The following is a 19,291-nucleotide window of genomic DNA, read 5'->3' as shown; positions in this document are numbered from 1 at the left end:
TTCGTCTCACTGCATAGGGACCATCTTAAATAAATAAACAAAGATCTATTTCTCATTATTCGTTAAGATTTTCAGTCAGAAACTGTCGTTATGTTATCAAACCAACTTCAAGAAAAACGAGATTCTTAATTGGATCCATTTTTATGCAGTATAATAGCACTTTCTGCCTAGAGCCTAATACAATTATTAATAAAAATAGTTTCAACAGCTTAATGTTGTTTTCATCACGTGTATATATAATGTATGTCATGTACTTCAACATAACTGCACCGATTTTGATGATTCTTTTTTTTATGCGCAGACCGATATGAAGACAAAAATATGTGTTTATATATGTTTTGTAGAGCAAATCATTTCATTGGAAGTTAGTGTCCTATCTTTAATTTAGGTATACAACTAAACTGCTGGAGTAAAGAAAAAGTAAATATATATATATATATATATATATATATATATATATATATATATATATATATATTATATAAAAGCATTAACCGACTTTAAAATAAGAGCTTGAAAGCAGAAAATAATTTTAAAAGTGCTAAAATGTTACTATTATCAATAAAAGTGTACCAAGTGAAACAATTTAATGTCTAATGAAATTACCATGGAAACTAAATTTTATATTAAACATTTTAAATTTATAATGGTAAGGTTTTTCATTTATATTTAATAGTAATGTTTTTAAAATCATTTTCTTTTTTTTAGAATTTAAAAATTATTTTCTGTTTTAATAGCTTTTTTTGAAGTCGATTAATATTTTTTATAAAAGGCTTTATATCAACATCATATGTTGACACATTGCTAAGCTTGTTGTACAGTTAACACTTAGAAGATTTTAAACCAAGTTGATGAAGTTGACCAACGATCCTGGTATGAAGTTATATAGCAATTTGGTAATAAAGTTCTGATCTCATGGTTTTCTTCAAGGCGAAGAAAAAGAGATAGGTATTGGTGCATATTATTTGTCGATTATTAGTTTGTTGATGAGGCTAGTGATTTCAAGCTGGACAATTATTAATTGCAATTAGCAAGATGAATTTTTTTTAAGAGTAGGTAAAAGATGAAGTTAGAGGTAATTGATAATGATAAAGTGAAAAGAAGATTACGTTTATTAAAAGTAGTTTATTTATTAGAAGAAGTGTCACAACAATTATTCTACGAGTAATTACGAGAGAAGTTTTACGAGGGCCACTACTTATATTTTGAGCCTAACAATGAAAAAACAGTAATTTGTCATTGAAAATTGATTTATTGTTTTTCCAAATATTCTCCTTTATGATCAGTATACATTTGCATTCGTTCGAACCATTTGTAAAAACATTATTTTCAATCTTCTTGAGACAATTCTATAACATGGTTTATGAACGCATCAACTGCTTCTTCCGCCAACGAAAATCGTCATCCACGCAATTTATTTACATTCGGGAACAAGAAGTCATTGCGTGCCAAATCAGGACTGTACGACGAATGACCCATCAATTCGATTTTTTGAGTGTTCAAATAGTCGGTTGTTAGATGAGATGTGTGAGAGCTTGCATTGTCTTGATGAAGAATGATCCAACGGTGCTTGTTTGTTTTCCGTATTTGACCGAAGACCTCCGGCAAACAAATTGTTGTGTACCATTCAGAGTTGACCGTTCTATGTTCCTCTAAAGGCACAGTTGCCACATAACCTGTTTTCCCGAAAAAACAGTCGACCATTTGTTTCGATGTGCTTCGAGCGCGAACAACTTTTGTTGGATTTGGTTCATCTTGAAGTCAGTCAACTGCTTTTTACGTTCCGGCTCATATGCATATACCCTTGATTCGTCAGCTGTTACAATCTTATGTACATCTTTTGAAGCACTGCCATTGTATTTATTGAATATTTGTGTGTTCCATTCGACGCGATCTTCTTTTTGAGTTTTTGTCAAATTATGTGAGATCCAACGAGAACACACCTGTCTCACAGCTAAATGGTCATATATTTTATACTCTATATGCTGATGAAACTAATGCCTTGGGTTGCCTCAATCTCATAGTATGTCACATGATGATCTTGCGTATTAGGTTTGGCACAGCATTAATGTTTTCTTGAATAACAAATGATTTTGAAAGACCTTCGCGAATTTCGTCAGTGTGCGAATGGCGGCCATGAGTAAAATAATTATACCAACGTTTCACAGTGCAAAGGATGGGACTTCATCGCCAAATGTGGAAGTAAGTTGATCGATGCACTCTTGTCTTGATAATCCATGTCGAAAATCGTAATAAATCATCGCACGAAAATTTTCACGAGTTAATTCTATTTTTCTGTTATCACGCAATCTTCATGTCAACGTAAACAACACAAATAAAGCTATTGACAAAACATTTGAAGTACGTTATGGTCAACAATGTCAAACGTTTCTATACAAACAAAAAATAGCGCCTAACTACAATCAGTGTTGCCAGGGTTCAAAATATAAATAGTGACCCTTGTACTCAATGGCTGTTTGGATAAAAATTTTCACGAGTTAATTCCATTTTTCTGTTATCACGCAATCTTCAAGTCAACGTAAACAACACAAATAAAGCTATTGACAAAACATTTGAAGTACGTTATGGTCAACATTGTCAAACGTTTCTATACAAACAAAAAATAGCGCCTAACTACAATCAGTGTTGCCAGGGCTCAACATATAAATAGTGACCCTTGTACTCAATGGCTGTTTGGATAAGGATTACTATTGGGTGTTTTTATGTAATGTATGATCTTGATCTTAAGGACGTCAAAGTAGCCTTGGTTTGTTAGCAGAAGTAACTAACACAGTATGTGAGAGTGTCTGTAAGACCGTTAAAACAATATGAAGAAATGCATAAAAGTTCAATCTTGTTATGCTTGTTAAGTCTGTGTGGCACTGTCAAACGAAATATTGATTGCATGATTGACAAATTAAAATGTAGCCTACCTTTAAAGTGCTGATTCTACATCATAGAGACCTACTACTTAAAAGTGAAATCCGAACCACTTGTGTTTGCATCCTAAGCAAGTAATGAACTATGCGATATACCGTACTGGAGATCTGGGTTTGATTTTGGTGGTTTGGATCCTACATTCAGCGGGGCGGGACCCTATAGCTTCGTTGCTGAACGGGCTGTTAAATTCCAAATAATTATTTAATCAATCAAGTTTTTCTAATTGCTTTTGTCCCGCTGGTTGTAGCACTAGTTAATTGAGTGAAGCTTCAATATCCCCGAGAATGCAGCACATCCCTGAATTCCTGAGGCTTCTTTTTCGGATTGCTTGGTGGATATTGAACATACACTGCACGGTGGTCAAGAGTGTTCATGAAAAGGCCTATTAATGAATATCTTGAAATCTGTTGAACCGTGGTGGAATAATTACCGAAACAATGTACTCTCACATAGACTTACATTGGAAACCAAAACAATCCAGTGAACTCTTAGATATAATATTTCAAATAAAATACTAATAATAACACTAAAATCAGATATGTACATTGCACGATTTCGACTGTGACCAACGTTTTTTAAATGCTTTTTTTTAAAAAAAAGAAATGAGTTTTGAGGCAATCTGTTGAGTAATTTTTTGCTCTCATTAAATAAAGTTTTTAAAACCTAAGGAGTAATTTGATACGCGTATAAATCATTGAACTGAAAATGTAATGATTTTAAGTAAATTTTCACTCTTTTCTCTCATAGCATATTATTAGAAAAGAAAGTTGCTTCTCCTGTAAAGAGTCAGTTCAATTAAAATAATTTCTTCTTACACAATCAATTAAAAAAGGAAACTGTAATTAAGAAAGTGAGATTTAATGACGTATCCGCTTTCATCAGTTTTTCGCTTTTGAAATTAACAAATATAAACCTAGAGTTTGAAGGCTACCCTTTCTGAGTAAGGTAACTATTTGAAGATAAATGATATTTGTCGTAGTACATGCATTCTGCCTAATATTCTGGTTTACTGAAGTTTAGCGTCCCTTTTCAGCACCGATGAACCGATGATATATAAGATTAGACATGCAGTATAATTAAAGATAGAACTAGAACTATCATAGTGCGTTCAATGTTCTCTCAGCGAGAATCGAACGCGGTACCTGTGCACCAAAGGCACCAGCTCTAGTCACTATACTAGCAAGGAAGGATTTTGTCTAATATGGCAGTCATTTCGCCAGATATTGAACATTACTTATTGAGCGGAACTTTAACACACTTCAGAGACCTAAGCCTTTATACTACTGTATGGACATACCACATTAAACAAATGATTCAGCAAGGTATGAATAGACACTGTGAATCACTCATTGACACGTTGACTATAATTATACAATAATATTAAGGAAATGGGCCTCTCCTTGGGACTAGTAGCTAGCATATGTCCACTTGGTGCACATGGTCCCATTCGATTCCCGGTGGGAAAGCAATGAACACACGGCAATAGATTTTATTAAGCTGTAGATTCTCGTCTCTGATAGCCTCAGTCTTGAAAAGGAACGCTAAAATTTAACAAAGAAACTTTGGCAATATTATGTTCAAAGAAAAAATAATAAAATGTGAGATATTGCAGGCTCTTAATTAAATATTATGCGAAATATACTGAGGGAGTTACTCTAGGTTATGTTTATACATATTGTAGTACTTACAAAGTAATCCAAGACTTTGTGAAGCCCTTGAGAATAATATGTTCCAGGTTTCGGCAATCCTTCCACTATAGAAACAGCTAACCCAGCAATAAGTGTTGCGAACTACCAAAAAGAAAAACATGCGTATATAAGTATGCTCAATTAGAAATGCAGCACTTAAATGTGTAGTCTAGAGCTGATTATTTTTGGTGTACTTACCTGCAGTATTGTTTACCTACAGTACTATATATAGCTTTTCATACAGCTAACTTATACGTGGTGTGACACACACACACACACACACACAAAGAGACTAAGTGTATAGCTTGAAAACAGAGTGGAGTTGGCAACAACCGTTTTGCTGACGTCATCCCACACACCTCCTCCATCCATGCGGCCAGTTTCGTCTTAGCCGATCACGCCAGTACGGAGTACTGCGTCATTGAGTGAACACGTGCAACTGCATTCTGCCGGGAAAATGTCTAATGTAAAAACCGACAACGACAACGAATCAAGTTTCTTGTGAAACTAAGATATTTGTTGGAATTTGTTGTAACACGTAATGAGACATGGATTTTTACCTATGATCCAGAAAGTAAGGGCCAGTCGATGCAGTGGAAGTTTACAGGATTCCCAAGACCCAAAAAGCACGCATATCAAAATCAAAATTCAAGGCAATGTTAATTGTCTTCTTCGACATTAATGGAATTGTAATGATTGAGTGAGTTCCCAATGGTCAGACTGTTAATCAAAACTACTACATTGAAGTACTAAAAAGACTTCGTTGAAAAATTAGAAAAAAGGCGACAGTTGTGGAGTGATGGATGGCTGTTGCACCAGGACAATGCAACACGGCCCTATCTGTCTAGTACTTTCTGACCAGCAAAAAAAATTCTGTGATGGGGCATCTTCTTTATTCACCTGATTTGGTTCTATGCGACTTTTTTTATTTCCTAAAGTTAAATCTTGCTTAAAGGGAACCCATGTTACCTCAGTTGAAGAGGTTCAGGCAAAACCGGAGAATATCCTGAAAGACCTTCCAAAAACCTCATTCCAGAACTGTTACCAGCAAAGACAGCCCCGAATACAGAAGTGATTGAATGCTGAAGGGGACTACTCTGAAAGTGATAATGTCACAGAGAACTGATTCTGTAAGTACAATGATTTATTGAACCAGTCTCGTTTCTTTTGTGTCACACCTCGTACGTTTTCCTTTTCGATTCATTTAGCCCGTCATTCTATAGAAACCTTAAAACTATTAATTACAGAAAAAAAGAAGGTTGTCATACGAATAATAACTTGAGTTCAATGATAATTTACTGAACTGAATCTCCTGATATGACTACAGTAATAGGAGAGTAATGGCACGAATCACATAAAGTGGCACACATGGGTGGGTCACTTTTTTAATCCGCTCCTGTGTGGACGCAAAATAAGATATCAGAACATTTTTGGGGCCAAATATGGTTGAACCATAATTTATCATATTAGTTTATTTTTCTTCTGAGTGTCGAATTTCCTTCTCAAATGTCAGCCCAAAGTAAAAAATTCGAGAATTTTCGAATTTCGATTTCTTCTTTTTTCCTGTAGCTTCCTACGTTGCAGAGTGATGTCGTTAAGACTTGTCAGGTAGATACTTCGGATGGATATCTAATTGTTAACATCAACTGGACCTGCTCGCGAGCGGTGTTACCAACTAGAAAAGTTAAAATTCCCCTAAATTTCGGCAAAAAATTCGAAATTTTTGAAATTTTTCTTTATAATTCCGTACCTATAAAATCCGAGCGCAAGTCAACTTACGCCAGTCGAATATTGATCCTTACTGAACAAAAGCTGGTACAGATCGTTACAATTGAGTAATTAGAGGGCGCACAAAAAATTCTATTTAGGTTCTAACCCTTGATTTTTCTAGTTTTTATCTTATTTTCTGTTTACCGTAAACATTTTTTTTTTGTCATTAGAAGCTTTTTTCTTAAACATCGGCACGATACTTGTAGGATACATTAGTGGTGTACCAATGTTTATTTTAAGATAGTTTTCCTCTGTCTGGTAGCAGTGTTGCCAGCCACAGAAAATTCCCAATTTTAGGGGTAGGATTTTTAGAAAATGTCCTTTTTTGTATGTATTATTTCTCTCTTCTTAGCTACGTTCGAGCTAACGTACCAATGTCTAAAAGCCTCGTCCTTAGCCTACACAGCGCACCATAAAAAGTTTCAGTAGGATAATTAGGGGAAGTACAGTTGAGGTTTATAATTAACCATGTTCCGTAAATAATAAGAAAATGGTGAATTTCTGAGGTAGAATGAGATATATTTTTTAAATTTCTTGCCTACTTTGTTATATATCGCCATGATACTCGTAGGACATATTAGTGAGGTATCAAGGTCTATTTGCAGATAGTTTGTGTCTGCCTAGTGGCAGTGTTTGCAGCTCAAAAAAGTCAATTTCCGATTTGAGGTGAAAAATTCGGAAAATTTCCCTTTTCTCCCCTCTATTATTTCCATCTTTTGCTGACTACACTGGAACAAACGTATCACTATTGAAAGCTTCCTCTTTGTCCTACAGAACGCACCATAAGTTTCAATAGGATAATTAGGGAAACTGTAGCCTCGGCATATTTGTTGATTTTTGCTTCTGAGGCGTAAAAAGTGCTAAAATTTCATGTGTATGATAACAGAGATTTTTTTTCTTTCTCTCTTTGTATGGCAGCTAGCGACTTCAGGTTTTCACTTACCTTGTCAACATAGAAAATAATTGTTTTAGGTGACTTGGACCCGTGTGGTAACAGTGGTGCTAGCTATAAAAAATCTTGAAATTCGGTTAGGGATTATTTAGTAAATTTTACCCTTACATTTATCTTAATAATTTCCCTCCCGTTGGCAACACTGCAATGTAACTTACACAAAACAAATAGCCACATCAAACACATCAATAGCCTAAAAACAAGACCTTAACCATATCAGTCGGTTAAACACTTCTTGAGCAATAAGTCACTAACTGAAAATGAAGGAAAATCCAAAAATAACCTGGGTCCGAAAGGGTTACGGATGACCATTTTGAAATATGTTAACCATACAAACATGAAAAAAAAAATCTTTCAGTAAACTAACATCTTTCCATTTCAGATTACATTTCATTGGAGTTTCAGCTCGAATATCGTTCACTCGTAAATACAAATAGATACACTCATAGAATGGACATGTGCTAAGAGGACATCCACTCTGAATGTACCTTTTTCCCTTACGAGAATACAATGATTCACTTTTTGAAAGAATTCCAAATATGAAAGCAATAATCTAAAATAAAAATTCTAAACTTCGGGTGAGTTTAGTGTAATAATAAAATCACACAACAAATTCTATAAAAGCAAAGTTGCGAAAAGATGATAAATAAATAAATAAATAAATAAAAAGCATATACAAATAAAAAACGGTTAAGATACTGAGAATAATAAAACCAAAAGAAGCAAACTTTAAAAAGGAAAATCATCAGAGAGGTGTAATATTTCAATGCACATAAATGAGAATAAGGTAACGAAAAAGAGGATTATCTCCCAAAAGCTGACTAATATTGTTAGGCTGTCCTAAATGTTTTCTGAGTTTTCCTGATATTATATATATATATATATATATATATATATATATATATATATATATATATATATATATATATATATATATATATATATATATATACACAATGTGTTAAATACTTAACGGGACAATACATTCTTCACAATTCGGGTGAATAGCTTCACGTGCTAAATAGGAATGTCTGGATGAGTATGTCCGATACGTAAGCGCACTAGGATCATTTAAACCAAAATATTAGCTGTTTCTTGGATGGTGTCCAGGATACGAGGAAAACACGAAGAGATACGTGAAGGACACGAAGAGTTACGAAGAAGACCTTTTTAACCCCTCCGAAGGGGCTCCGCCTCCAAAAGTGGCTATGAAAGAGGCGGCACAGCGGCAGAAGACATTAGTTACCAACGGATCATGCCTTACTTATCTGTCCAAGTTGCTCTAGGCGGGAAGGACTCCCTAACTTTATCTCTCCGCTGCTCCGGGCAAGAGATTCTTTACCAATCTCAGCGTTGCACTGGGCAGGAGATATTAACCCACCTCTGCTGCTACAAGCAAGAGGTTCCTAACCAACGACCACAAGATTACCGCGCTGCTCTGGGCAGGAGGTCCAACTTATAGAGAAAGGATTATTAGAGGTGTTACTTATTTGTAACTCTGTGTGCGAAACTGTTCAGAATCTTCTATAGTAGAAAAGGAGAGGGAAAATCCGTGTACCGTTTCTCTACCCTATATTACAATATTGAAACTCCCAAAATCTAATTTATATTGCTTGGCTCTTCTAAATGTTTTCTCAGGTCTGAGTTTACCGAACATTACAGAAAAATGTGTCCAATATTTAACGAGACCATGCAATCTTCAAAACATGGGTGGTTAGCGCCATTCACTAAGTAGGAATATCTGGATAAGAATGTTCGATCGCAAGGGCACTAGGATCATTTAAACCAAAATAATAACTATCTCTGAGGTAGTATCCAGAATTCTCTCTATTGATACAGCATGCACACTAAAACTCAAACACTTAGCAATTATTGACAAATCAGAAGCTACACAGTAGTCATAGGTGTTCGACTGCTGAGAGAAGAAACATATAATGTTTCGAGGTTTCGTGCTTGGAGGACCTAATAAGATATTGAGCGCGAGCACGCATAAAGCAAAAGATTCTTGGTAGAGAGGTCCCGATAAAAAGTAGCAAGAAGTCACTCATATGGCAAGATAGCCTCACGGATATCACTGGATCACAACGGTACTCGTCTTCGTAGAATGTTGTCTCCGGATTCTGGAATGGAACTGCTTAGCAATATCTGTAACTGTACACTTGATAAGGTCTACAAAGAGTTCATCAAAAGTCTGAAACTCATTGAGCTTCAGAAATGTTTGTCAATCAGCACAGTTTAAGTCTTTTATTATTTTTCTAGTCAAAACTAATTTTACATTTGACGGCATTGATAGGAATGTGAATACCACAAGTCAAATTACCTTTTTGACAATGCCTCCTGGTGTCCATCTAGGGTAACAGACACTCTCAACTAAAATATTTCGTTATAAGAATGAAAAACTAATACGATTAACTTAATACAATTTCGTTGCTTATGTTTAGGATCATAAACCCATTCAATAGTAAGTTTCACTCAATTGTATTATTCTTACGCTACTTATATTAATGATGCTATCGCTAACAGTGACGCGTACATACTACTCACTTTCATATCAAATAGTATAACACTATATTTTGTCATATACAGAAAGATCATACGCTAAGACGAAAAGGTTAGCGGAGGACCGTGGAGCATGGAAGCTTCTCAGCTGCGGCAAGTGACCTGCCAATAAAGGCAGAATACCTATGATGATGATGATGATATTTTGTCAAAGGGGAAGATCAGTTTTACAGTGAACAGTGATATTTTCTTTTCTTGAGCAGTTCTTTCTGTGACTCCGTCTAACATTGAATATAAGCACTTTTAATTAACGCGTTTATTGCACAATTAGTTTTAGTTTCAATAGTGGAAAGAAGCAGTTCAGGGTATCCTGTAATTTCGGTGCAAGTGCAAACAAACTACTGAAAATAATTTCTTCCTATTCTTCATCCAGTCTCTTGTATAGCAACTTCTAATAACAGTTACATAAAATCTTTATAACATGCGTTTTTAATGTTAACTTATGGATTAATGATAATTTTGAACTTTAACTTGAGTCTCGCTGCTTCAACAATTTTATATATTTGAGTTTTTTCTCCTTCTGAACTCTTCAAAACTCAAGTAATTTGATTCCAACGTTTCCTATGTTTACTTTCAGAAGTCATTGCAATGATCTAGGTATAATATTTTCATTTAAAAGAATCAAGAACAGCACAAGCAACTACAAAATTACTAGTGTACAAATTAATACATTACTATTATTTAAAAATGAGCTGAAATAATAACTTCTATCACTTCATTTATTACATTACATGAAAGCTGTCAACTCTGTATTATACACTATGTGGATACTATGTGCATTACAAAACGATATTGCAGCTAGCTTCAATCTCTCCCATTAATTAAATAATCTTTTCCAGCTGATATTCCTGCGATTTGGCAGGACTGTACTTTGTCGAGTAATCTCACCACTTTTCGTTTTGTGTGTTTGTGTTTGAAAGGTGTTAGCTTATATTCATTTTCCTTATGAATATCAGATCTATGAATCTACTTAATAAAGCATTTATTTATTTATTTCTCATCAACAAAACAGGCATAAACTCAATTATACAGGATGGTCCGGAAGTTGTGTATTAAAAAATAAATTTACAATAGTTCTTAAACATAGAGTTCATATTACAGATGTCACTTTCTTTATGTTCGATACATATTTTATTGTAAGAATCCTTGCTTTCCTTTCAACAGGACAGGCCAGAGTTATAAGCACGAGTTTTAAGTGTCGGGACATGAAAATTTAGTCTCGACATCAGATACGTACTATTAACTTTGTTTTCTATCATTTTATGGAGAGCAATCAGATATATCATGTTTCGCCTTTGTTCAAGTGTAGAGATACAGAAGTTGTCCATTAATAGGTAGTTTTCATAAGATGAACAAATTCCAGTTCTTTCGTGTGTGAAGTAGTTCGCAAATTCAGATTGGACTTTTGTAGTTGGCGTCGGTATTGTTGTTTCGATGAGTTGCAGATCACAGCGGCGTATTTCAGTTTTGACCAGACATAGGAATAATACATTTTTGTTAATGTGGTATTGTTGTTAAACTCCTTTCCAATTATAATTATGAATTCTAACATCTTGAGAGATTCATTTACTATGTTCACTATATTGTTATTAAACGTCAGTTGCGTATCAAATAGAACTCCAAGATCTTTGACAGAATTTAATCTATTTAGTAAGATCGGAATAATTAAACTCTATTGATTTTTGTTTCTATTAAACGATATAAAATGTTACATTCGTTTATGTTCATTAAGAGAACACTAGTTAGCAATATTTTCCATGTCATGTTGTAAATTGAGACAATAATAGATGGTCTTTATTCTACCATATATTTTAAGGTCATTCGCAAAATGCAATTTTTCACCTAATGCTATATGATCATGGAGATCGTTAATGAATAAAAGGTACAATAACGGACCTAGGTTGAAGCCTTGTGGAATTCCAGAATATGCAATAAATCAGTTGATTTATATTCTTTGTAGATAACAGTTTGTTTACAATTGCTTAAATATGATGAGAAGAACTTGATCAAGGGAAAAGAGAAATTATATTTAGTTAGATTATGCAATTTAACTTTGTGATTGACTCTGTCAAACGCCTTTTCAAATCTATATATATTACATCAACCTGACATCCTACATCTAACGAATTTGCAATAAAGTCTATGATAAGTGCAAGGTTTCCTGTTGATTTGTGTGGAACAAAGCCATGTTGATATGGTGATATAACGGGATGTATATGGACAATTATCCGTCGGTATAGGATTTGTTCAAATATCTTTACGAAAGTAGGTAAAATTGATATGGGCCGGTAGTTATTTATTTAATATTTATTATTGGTTTTTGGTATGGGCAAACTTCGATTTATAGATGACTTCGATTTATCTGGAAAAACGCATGTTTTTAAAGAGAGTTGAATGCAATCCATAGCGGATATATAAATGCATCTATACACCCTTTTATAATATATGGAGGCCAACAGCATCGGACTTCCATCGGGGCCAACATCAGTTCTGACAAGGGAAGAGAGGAGGATTATATATCGAAGCCGAGGATGGTTTATACACCAATCGAAAGCACTAATGACGCCTATTACGAAACTGTAATAAAAATTTTCCGAATGCATATACTATGCGAGTTATATGAATATACAGGGTATCCAGAAAATCATTTTCCTCCTCTAGAAATCACAAACGGTGAGACAGATGCCAAAACAGGGAAACATGTGTGTCATCATTTTAAAAGAAAAAAATACAATGATTGAAGGGTCCTCCACAGAGTCCCAGACGGGGTTCTAGTCAAAATTTTCAAATGGCAAGGGAGGCCAAGTAGCATATTGTTGGAAAGCTGTTGTTAAATGAAAGTAGATGAAACAAGTCTGGACTCTCTACGATAACACTGCACAAACATCTTGCTTTCTAGTTCTCTCTGTAGTCGGGTTTTAGTTTGTTTTGACTTTAATTTTTGTACTTAACGGAAAGAAAGGAAATGCCCCTACTGTGAGATTCTGCTCTTTTGGCCCAGTAATGTTTAAATAAATAAATAAACGAAGAAATATAACAAAACAAAAGAAAATTAAGAAATAAAGAAAAGAATATAAATAACATTTGACATCTTTGAGTATAGAACTGACTAGTTAACATATAGATAGTGTAGAATAGTGGTACTTATGCTCGTTATCAAGTATAAAATGATTGTCAAGCATAAAATGATTATCAAGTATAAAATGATTGAAACAAAAAACATTCTTGCACCACCAACAGCGAATACGTGCAAATGTCTCACAATGACAACAAGTGCAGATTGCAAAATGGAAAGCGAATGCGCTCGGAGAATCGAAATGAAGATGCACATTTTGACCGGCCGCGATTTTGCATAAAGTAATTTTAGAGAGCCGAGACTTATTCCATCTTCTTTCATTTCCCAACAGCTTTCCAACGATATTCTATTTGACCTCCCTTGCCATTTGAAAATTTTGAGTACGACCCCATCTGGGACCCTATGGAGAACTCTGGAACAAATATTTTTACTTTCAATCATGTACTTTTAAAATGATAACAAATGTGTTTTCCTGTTTTGACATCTGCCTCACCGTTTCAGATTTATGGGGGTGGTCATAGATTTTACAATGATTTTTTGCTGACATTTTGACTAGCCACCATTTTGCACAGGGTAATTTTAGAGAGTCGAGACTTCTTGCGTGTTCTTTCATTTCCGAAGAGTTTTCCAACGATATGCTACTTGACACCTTTACCATTTGCAATTTTTGAGTTGGATCCCACCTGGAACCCTGCGCGTGGCCCTAGGAAACATTTTTTGCTTTGATACGTTGTACTTTTAAAATGATCAAACATGTGTTTCCCATGTGTGCCCCACTGTTCGCGATTTCTAGGAGTGGAAACTGATTTTCTGGACACCCTGTATACTCATATAACTAGCACAGTATATGCATTCGGAAAATTTTTATTACAATTTCTTAATAGAAGCTCGTTAGTGCTTTAGATTGGTGTATAAACCATCTTTGGCTTCGATATGTAATCTCCCTCTCTTCCCTTGCGAGCTTTAATTTTTTGATTGCCATTTCTACTTCATTTTGAATGATTTCTCGTACGCTAAGTGACTCCAGTTTTTTTTATTTACATGGGTTAATGAATTGTTTGTAATGAAATTAGTCAAAGTCACAAATACTATCGAGAAATACTGTGCAAATGCATTTGCTATTTCGTCATTATGATAAAGTTCACATCCCTCATAATTCAATTATGTTTACTATATCAATGTTTAAGTTTTCACAGTGTTAATTTATGCTTAGCACGACAAAATTCCGAACACCTACCTTACATTACATTTTCTTGTTAAGGTTGAGGGACGTATATCGATACAAAATAATAAAATAAACGTGTAGAAACCTCAGTAATTAGATGATTCTTTTTACTTAATGTTACATACGCTTTCCTTGCTGGTTTAGTGGCTAGCGCATGTACTTTTGGTGTATGAGATACCACATTAGATTCCTGCCAAAAGCAATACAGTGGTTTGCATCCGTTTTAAACTGTAGATTTTGTCTTATATAGCCATACTGCTAATAAAGGATGTAAAATACCAACAAATGAATCAATTGTTATATTCATTGTGAACATCAAATGTGTAATATACGTGTAAGTATGAAGGAATTTGCAACAGAAAATAAACAAAGTACAGTGTGTGTATGTGTGTGTGTGTCTATATATACCCTATGTAATATAAAAAGTAAACAAATAAAAATTACACAGATACACTAGAAGCTATGACATGAATTACAAAGCATAAATACAGCTGAAGCAGACAGACTACGTATAGTCTTTCGCAAAACCAGTTTTGCTGTATTTCTGCAAGCAACAATTTTTAAGATGAAGTTGTTTATATTTTTATGTGCAAAAACTGACTTGTTAAACGTTTTTTTTTTTACTTTCTTTCTTTCGTTTCTGTATCATAGACAAAAGCATTGCGCATATACAGGTAGAAAAAAAGTGAAAAAATGTTGAATCAGGCAATTCAAATTATAATACACTTTCACTGCTATTCTGCAGCTGTAGCGAAGGAGTTTATCACCTGTACTGTATAAAAACTGAAAATCCAATTAGAGCGATCAAAAAATATTCCATAATGTCTAGTTTAATTTAAGCAACTATACAGTGGTTAACTTTTAAAACACATTCGCCACTAGTATTTCTCATTCTAATTTCAACACCATTACATAACATTACATTTACATTAAATTTATTAATGGATCTAACCAACACCTCCAATTAAAATACTTAATACCTATCTTGAAGAGTATTTACTTAATAAGTCAGTAATCTTGTGTTCTGTACCAATAAAAATAAAACTTTTTTTTATTTTATAGTAGCGTCAGTTACACGCTTCGCTGTTTTAAAAGAAGAAAAAATAGTAATATGTTCTCTTAGTCAGTCACCTCTTACTATTACCGAAGCGCTCTCTGATATCGGTCATTTTCGATAATTTTTATACATGTATGTTTCCTTCTTCACAAATCGTGGGGCTGAATTTGGATTTAAGTGGCATCGGAAGTGTGAGTGCTCATCTCAGCGACCCAGAAAACTATGGATTGGACATTGATATCGGTAATTTTAGATCATTGTTATATATATATATCCCATCCCCCTCCTCTAAGTTGAGCCGTCAAAGTGAAATTACGAAAACCATCCCAGGCCCGAACCTCATCTATGTTGAAAATTTGCGGGAGATCGGTCTCGTGATTCAAGAGGTATGATGTCACAAACATAGTCACATTCATTTTTATATATAGGTCTATAAACTATTCACATATTTGTGTAGATCTACTTTAGACTTTCACGTCATACTTTCTTTCGATAAAGGTAATGATGAAATATGATTGGTTTGTTATTAGATTTGTGTTTTACGTCTCTTTCCAGTAGCGAAGGTATGTGAAAAGTGATCTTCTCTTTAACCATGTCGGTCCCGGCGTCCCCCACAGGGAACATAAAATATGACGACATTATTATTTCTTTACAACTTTAAAATCAGACTGGCAACATTGAAAACTGTTTAAAATGGATGATCCTTCAATGATCATCCCCTGTAAACAGTTTTCAATGTTGCCACTCTGATTTTAAAGTTGTAAAGAAATAATAATGTCGTAATATTTTATGTTCCCTGTGGGGAACCCCTGGACCGACCTGGTTAAAGCGGTATTCGAACCACTATTATTTGTATATGTCACAACCTTTTTGTAAATTCAGCCTTTTTATAAATAGACTAGGAGTTATATAAAACGCCGGCCATTTATAAAGTAATGAACATAATTTTCAATGACTCTAGTCCGCATCAGTGTCTGTGTAATAAGACTGACAGATTTTAGCCTGTTTGTATGAATGCTCCACGTTTCACAAAAGGAATGGCGAGATCACCAAGATCTTTGTAAATTGGCTGAAAGGATACGCCTGATTAGAAATTGGCATCAAATTATTGTTTATTATTTGTTTCCTGTTTATTATTAAAGTACTATCAATATTGTACATTTACACAATTATTTACATACTTCACAACTCAAATAGCTTTATCATTCAGTTTTTTTATAATTTTACTAGTCATCACTTTATTACTTTTATTAACCCTGTGCGAACTAGTATCTATTCTTGTTAATGTTGAGTATCTCCCCTGTGTTAACCTATTTTGTTTCATATACTGTCTGATGATGACAATGAAAGTTTTTAAGCTTCTCACGTTATTTATTTTCTAATTTCTTTTACCTTCCGAAACATGAAAAATAACAAACATTGTTAAATCATTTGTTTGCACAAGGTAAGCTTGAAGGACATTTACAAAACATTTCCTCTGTTTTTATAACAGGCACATGTATTTGTTCGGTATTGAGACTTTGCAGGCTTGCAAGAACATTTTTGAAATGACCTCCGAATGGTGAGAGCTCGTACACTGCTACTTTTACAAGTTAACGAAATTGTTCTTACGGACACAGCATGGGAATAGCAGAATTACATAGTTACAGCTCATCTCGAGAAGACAAGTTTCAAATTGTTCTTACAGTGGTATCATTCCTATAAACAGTATTTCTGAAATGTACGACTTTCTCTGTAATAGACCTCATATCTAGAGGTCCACGGTTGACCATTGGTATAGCAACAATATCATGTCACAGTCTCTGTGTACTTCTCTGCCACCATCTTATCTTCTCTGCCGCTCCAACATGGGCTGCACATATCACTAAGGACAATTTATTGCTGTTAGGGGGAGGCGCAATTCTGAAAATATTAGGTACGTTATGACATTTACAAGCAAAAAATCACTGATAAAATTATAGAAAAAATAAAAATAATAATTTTATTTTTCATTTTCGCACAGCCATTTATATACGGTGTTTATGTAAACGTGAAAATGATGTACAAAAACACTTTAATATACAATTTTGCAACCAGATTGAGCTAGAAATCTTTCTACCATTGAAACAATGAATTTTGTTTCACAGTGTGAAACTACGGTAGACTTCCAAATTATGCAAAATCAATACAAACTTGAAGTAGTAACTTTATAACTAATGATTACAATAAATCGATAAGATCAAAGACAAAACTTGTTCCCCGGCCACTGAATCCATATCAAAACTATTACTTGCCGTGCCTAAGGGTTGTTGTTCTATTGCGATAAACGTTGAGAGCGGAAATCATTAATTTGAACCACTTTCGGATTGAATCGATGGTTAAAGGAGAAGACAGAACCTACTGTTGAGAAGCTAAGTCGATTGCCAAAACCTGCAACTCGATATCTCTTACCGTTTGGCTTTAAGAAATCAGTATTCAAATCGGAAGTAGTAGTAAATTTACACCACTTCCGGTTTTGGTAGGCTTACAGTGTTGCGTTTTGTGATTGTATTTATTATTGAGACTAAATCGATTGAAGAAAACCGCTTGTCGCGATCTAATACCATTTCTATTCTCTGGTGACACATGTTGAAATTGAAAATGGTTAATTTGAATCATTTCTGGTTTGAACAGAGGGCTAACGAAGAATATGGAACCTATTCTTGGGACGCTGAATCAGCTGCAGAAACATTCATCTTGAAACCCCTTGTAGTTTTTACTCTTTAAAAATTAGTATTGGAACCGTAAGAAGTAGTAAATTTGAACCACTTCCAGTTTTGGTAGTGTGTTCGGGATAGTCATGGTACGTTTGCCAAAGATATTTCTTACTATCTGTCCACTATTTTCGTTGTATAACGATAAACGTTCAAACCGACAACGGCAAATTTGATCCACTTTCGGTTTGAATAGAGAATTAGCAAAGATAAAACCTGTTCTTGCGAAGCTAAGTCGATTGTAAAAAGCCGTATCTCGATATCTCTTACCGTTTTTGTTCCGGTATCTGTCGACAGACAGATGGACGGGCAAAGTTTATTCTATAAGACTTGTTATGCATATCATAGTTTGGAAATCTAATAATATGAATTGTAATAATGATTATAAAATTTTGCAATATAATAAAGCAATATGTAAATGACTTGGAATTAGAAACGTCCAATTCGATTGTAAATCATAAATTAAAGGGGTCATACCACACCTTCTACCTGATGACCAGTGTAGCAGTACTTCAGTTGTGAAAATATACCTTGTTACAAAGGACACCACATTAAAAAAATATATTTTATTTTAATTATTTCCTTGCTTTTCCTTTCATAGTTCTGTTTTTGCATTTTGCAACATTTTAATTTGTTTATGTACTAATTTTTCCTCATTTATTACTTTCAGCCTCAAGCACTTTGAATAAAATGAATAGTCCAAGTAAAAGCGAAAAAAAGTTCATAGCGAGGAACGTAATCTGTCACAGAACGTTTAGAGGGGCCTGGATGGGGCATGGTAAAAAAAAGGTTGGAAACCACTGGAATACCTCAGATCATTTGACATCATTCATTTGCCAGGAGAGAACTCACGATGAGAATTAATCATGATTATAAAAGTAATGGTGAAAGATAACGCATAATACCCATGCCTTAGCGAAACTCGAACCTGCGGAGGACGTGTTTTCCAATCTTCAACCTATTGCCTTAGATTGCTCGATCATGGCAGCCAGCAAAAAACTGTTTAGTTTCACAGTCTTAATATTGCACATTCTACCTTCGATACTATGTATACTTAAATGAAGAATAAAATTTGACTCAAGCAATCTGACCATTAGACGCAATGTTAGATATGAGCACAGAAAATTAAGAAAACAAGTGTCATCTTTGATTTTGGACCTCATATAGAACTTTTCGTAGAGTATTGATACATCTTTAACAAAATGTAATGTATTTGTTGTAGGCAACTATATAAATTGTCGAAATTATAATACTGTTATTAACACTAAGTGCTTCCTTTGTTTTGATTTTAT

General features: G+C 34.2%; 1 protein-coding gene across 1 annotated transcript in view; it reads right to left on the bottom strand.

The window, feature by feature from the left end:
* The window catches only part of LOC145684800 (cuticle protein 8-like), a 109,518-nt gene that overhangs the window by 46,502 nt on the left and 43,725 nt on the right, over nucleotides 1-19,291 (bottom strand). Inside the window, exon 2 of the mRNA XM_081757169.1 lies at nucleotides 4,629-4,730. Within this exon, the coding sequence (XP_081613295.1) occupies nucleotides 4,629-4,730 (102 nt within the window). The remainder of the gene's footprint in view (nucleotides 1-4,628; nucleotides 4,731-19,291) is intronic.

Source organism: Thermobia domestica, chromosome 5 (genome assembly GCF_964235325.1).
Source record: "Thermobia domestica chromosome 5, izTheDome1.hap1.1, whole genome shotgun sequence".
In the NCBI taxonomy this organism is placed as follows: Eukaryota; Metazoa; Arthropoda; class Insecta; order Zygentoma; family Lepismatidae; genus Thermobia; species Thermobia domestica.
Note: the sequence above shows the minus strand (reverse complement) of the source record. Positions and strands in the feature narration are given on the sequence as shown.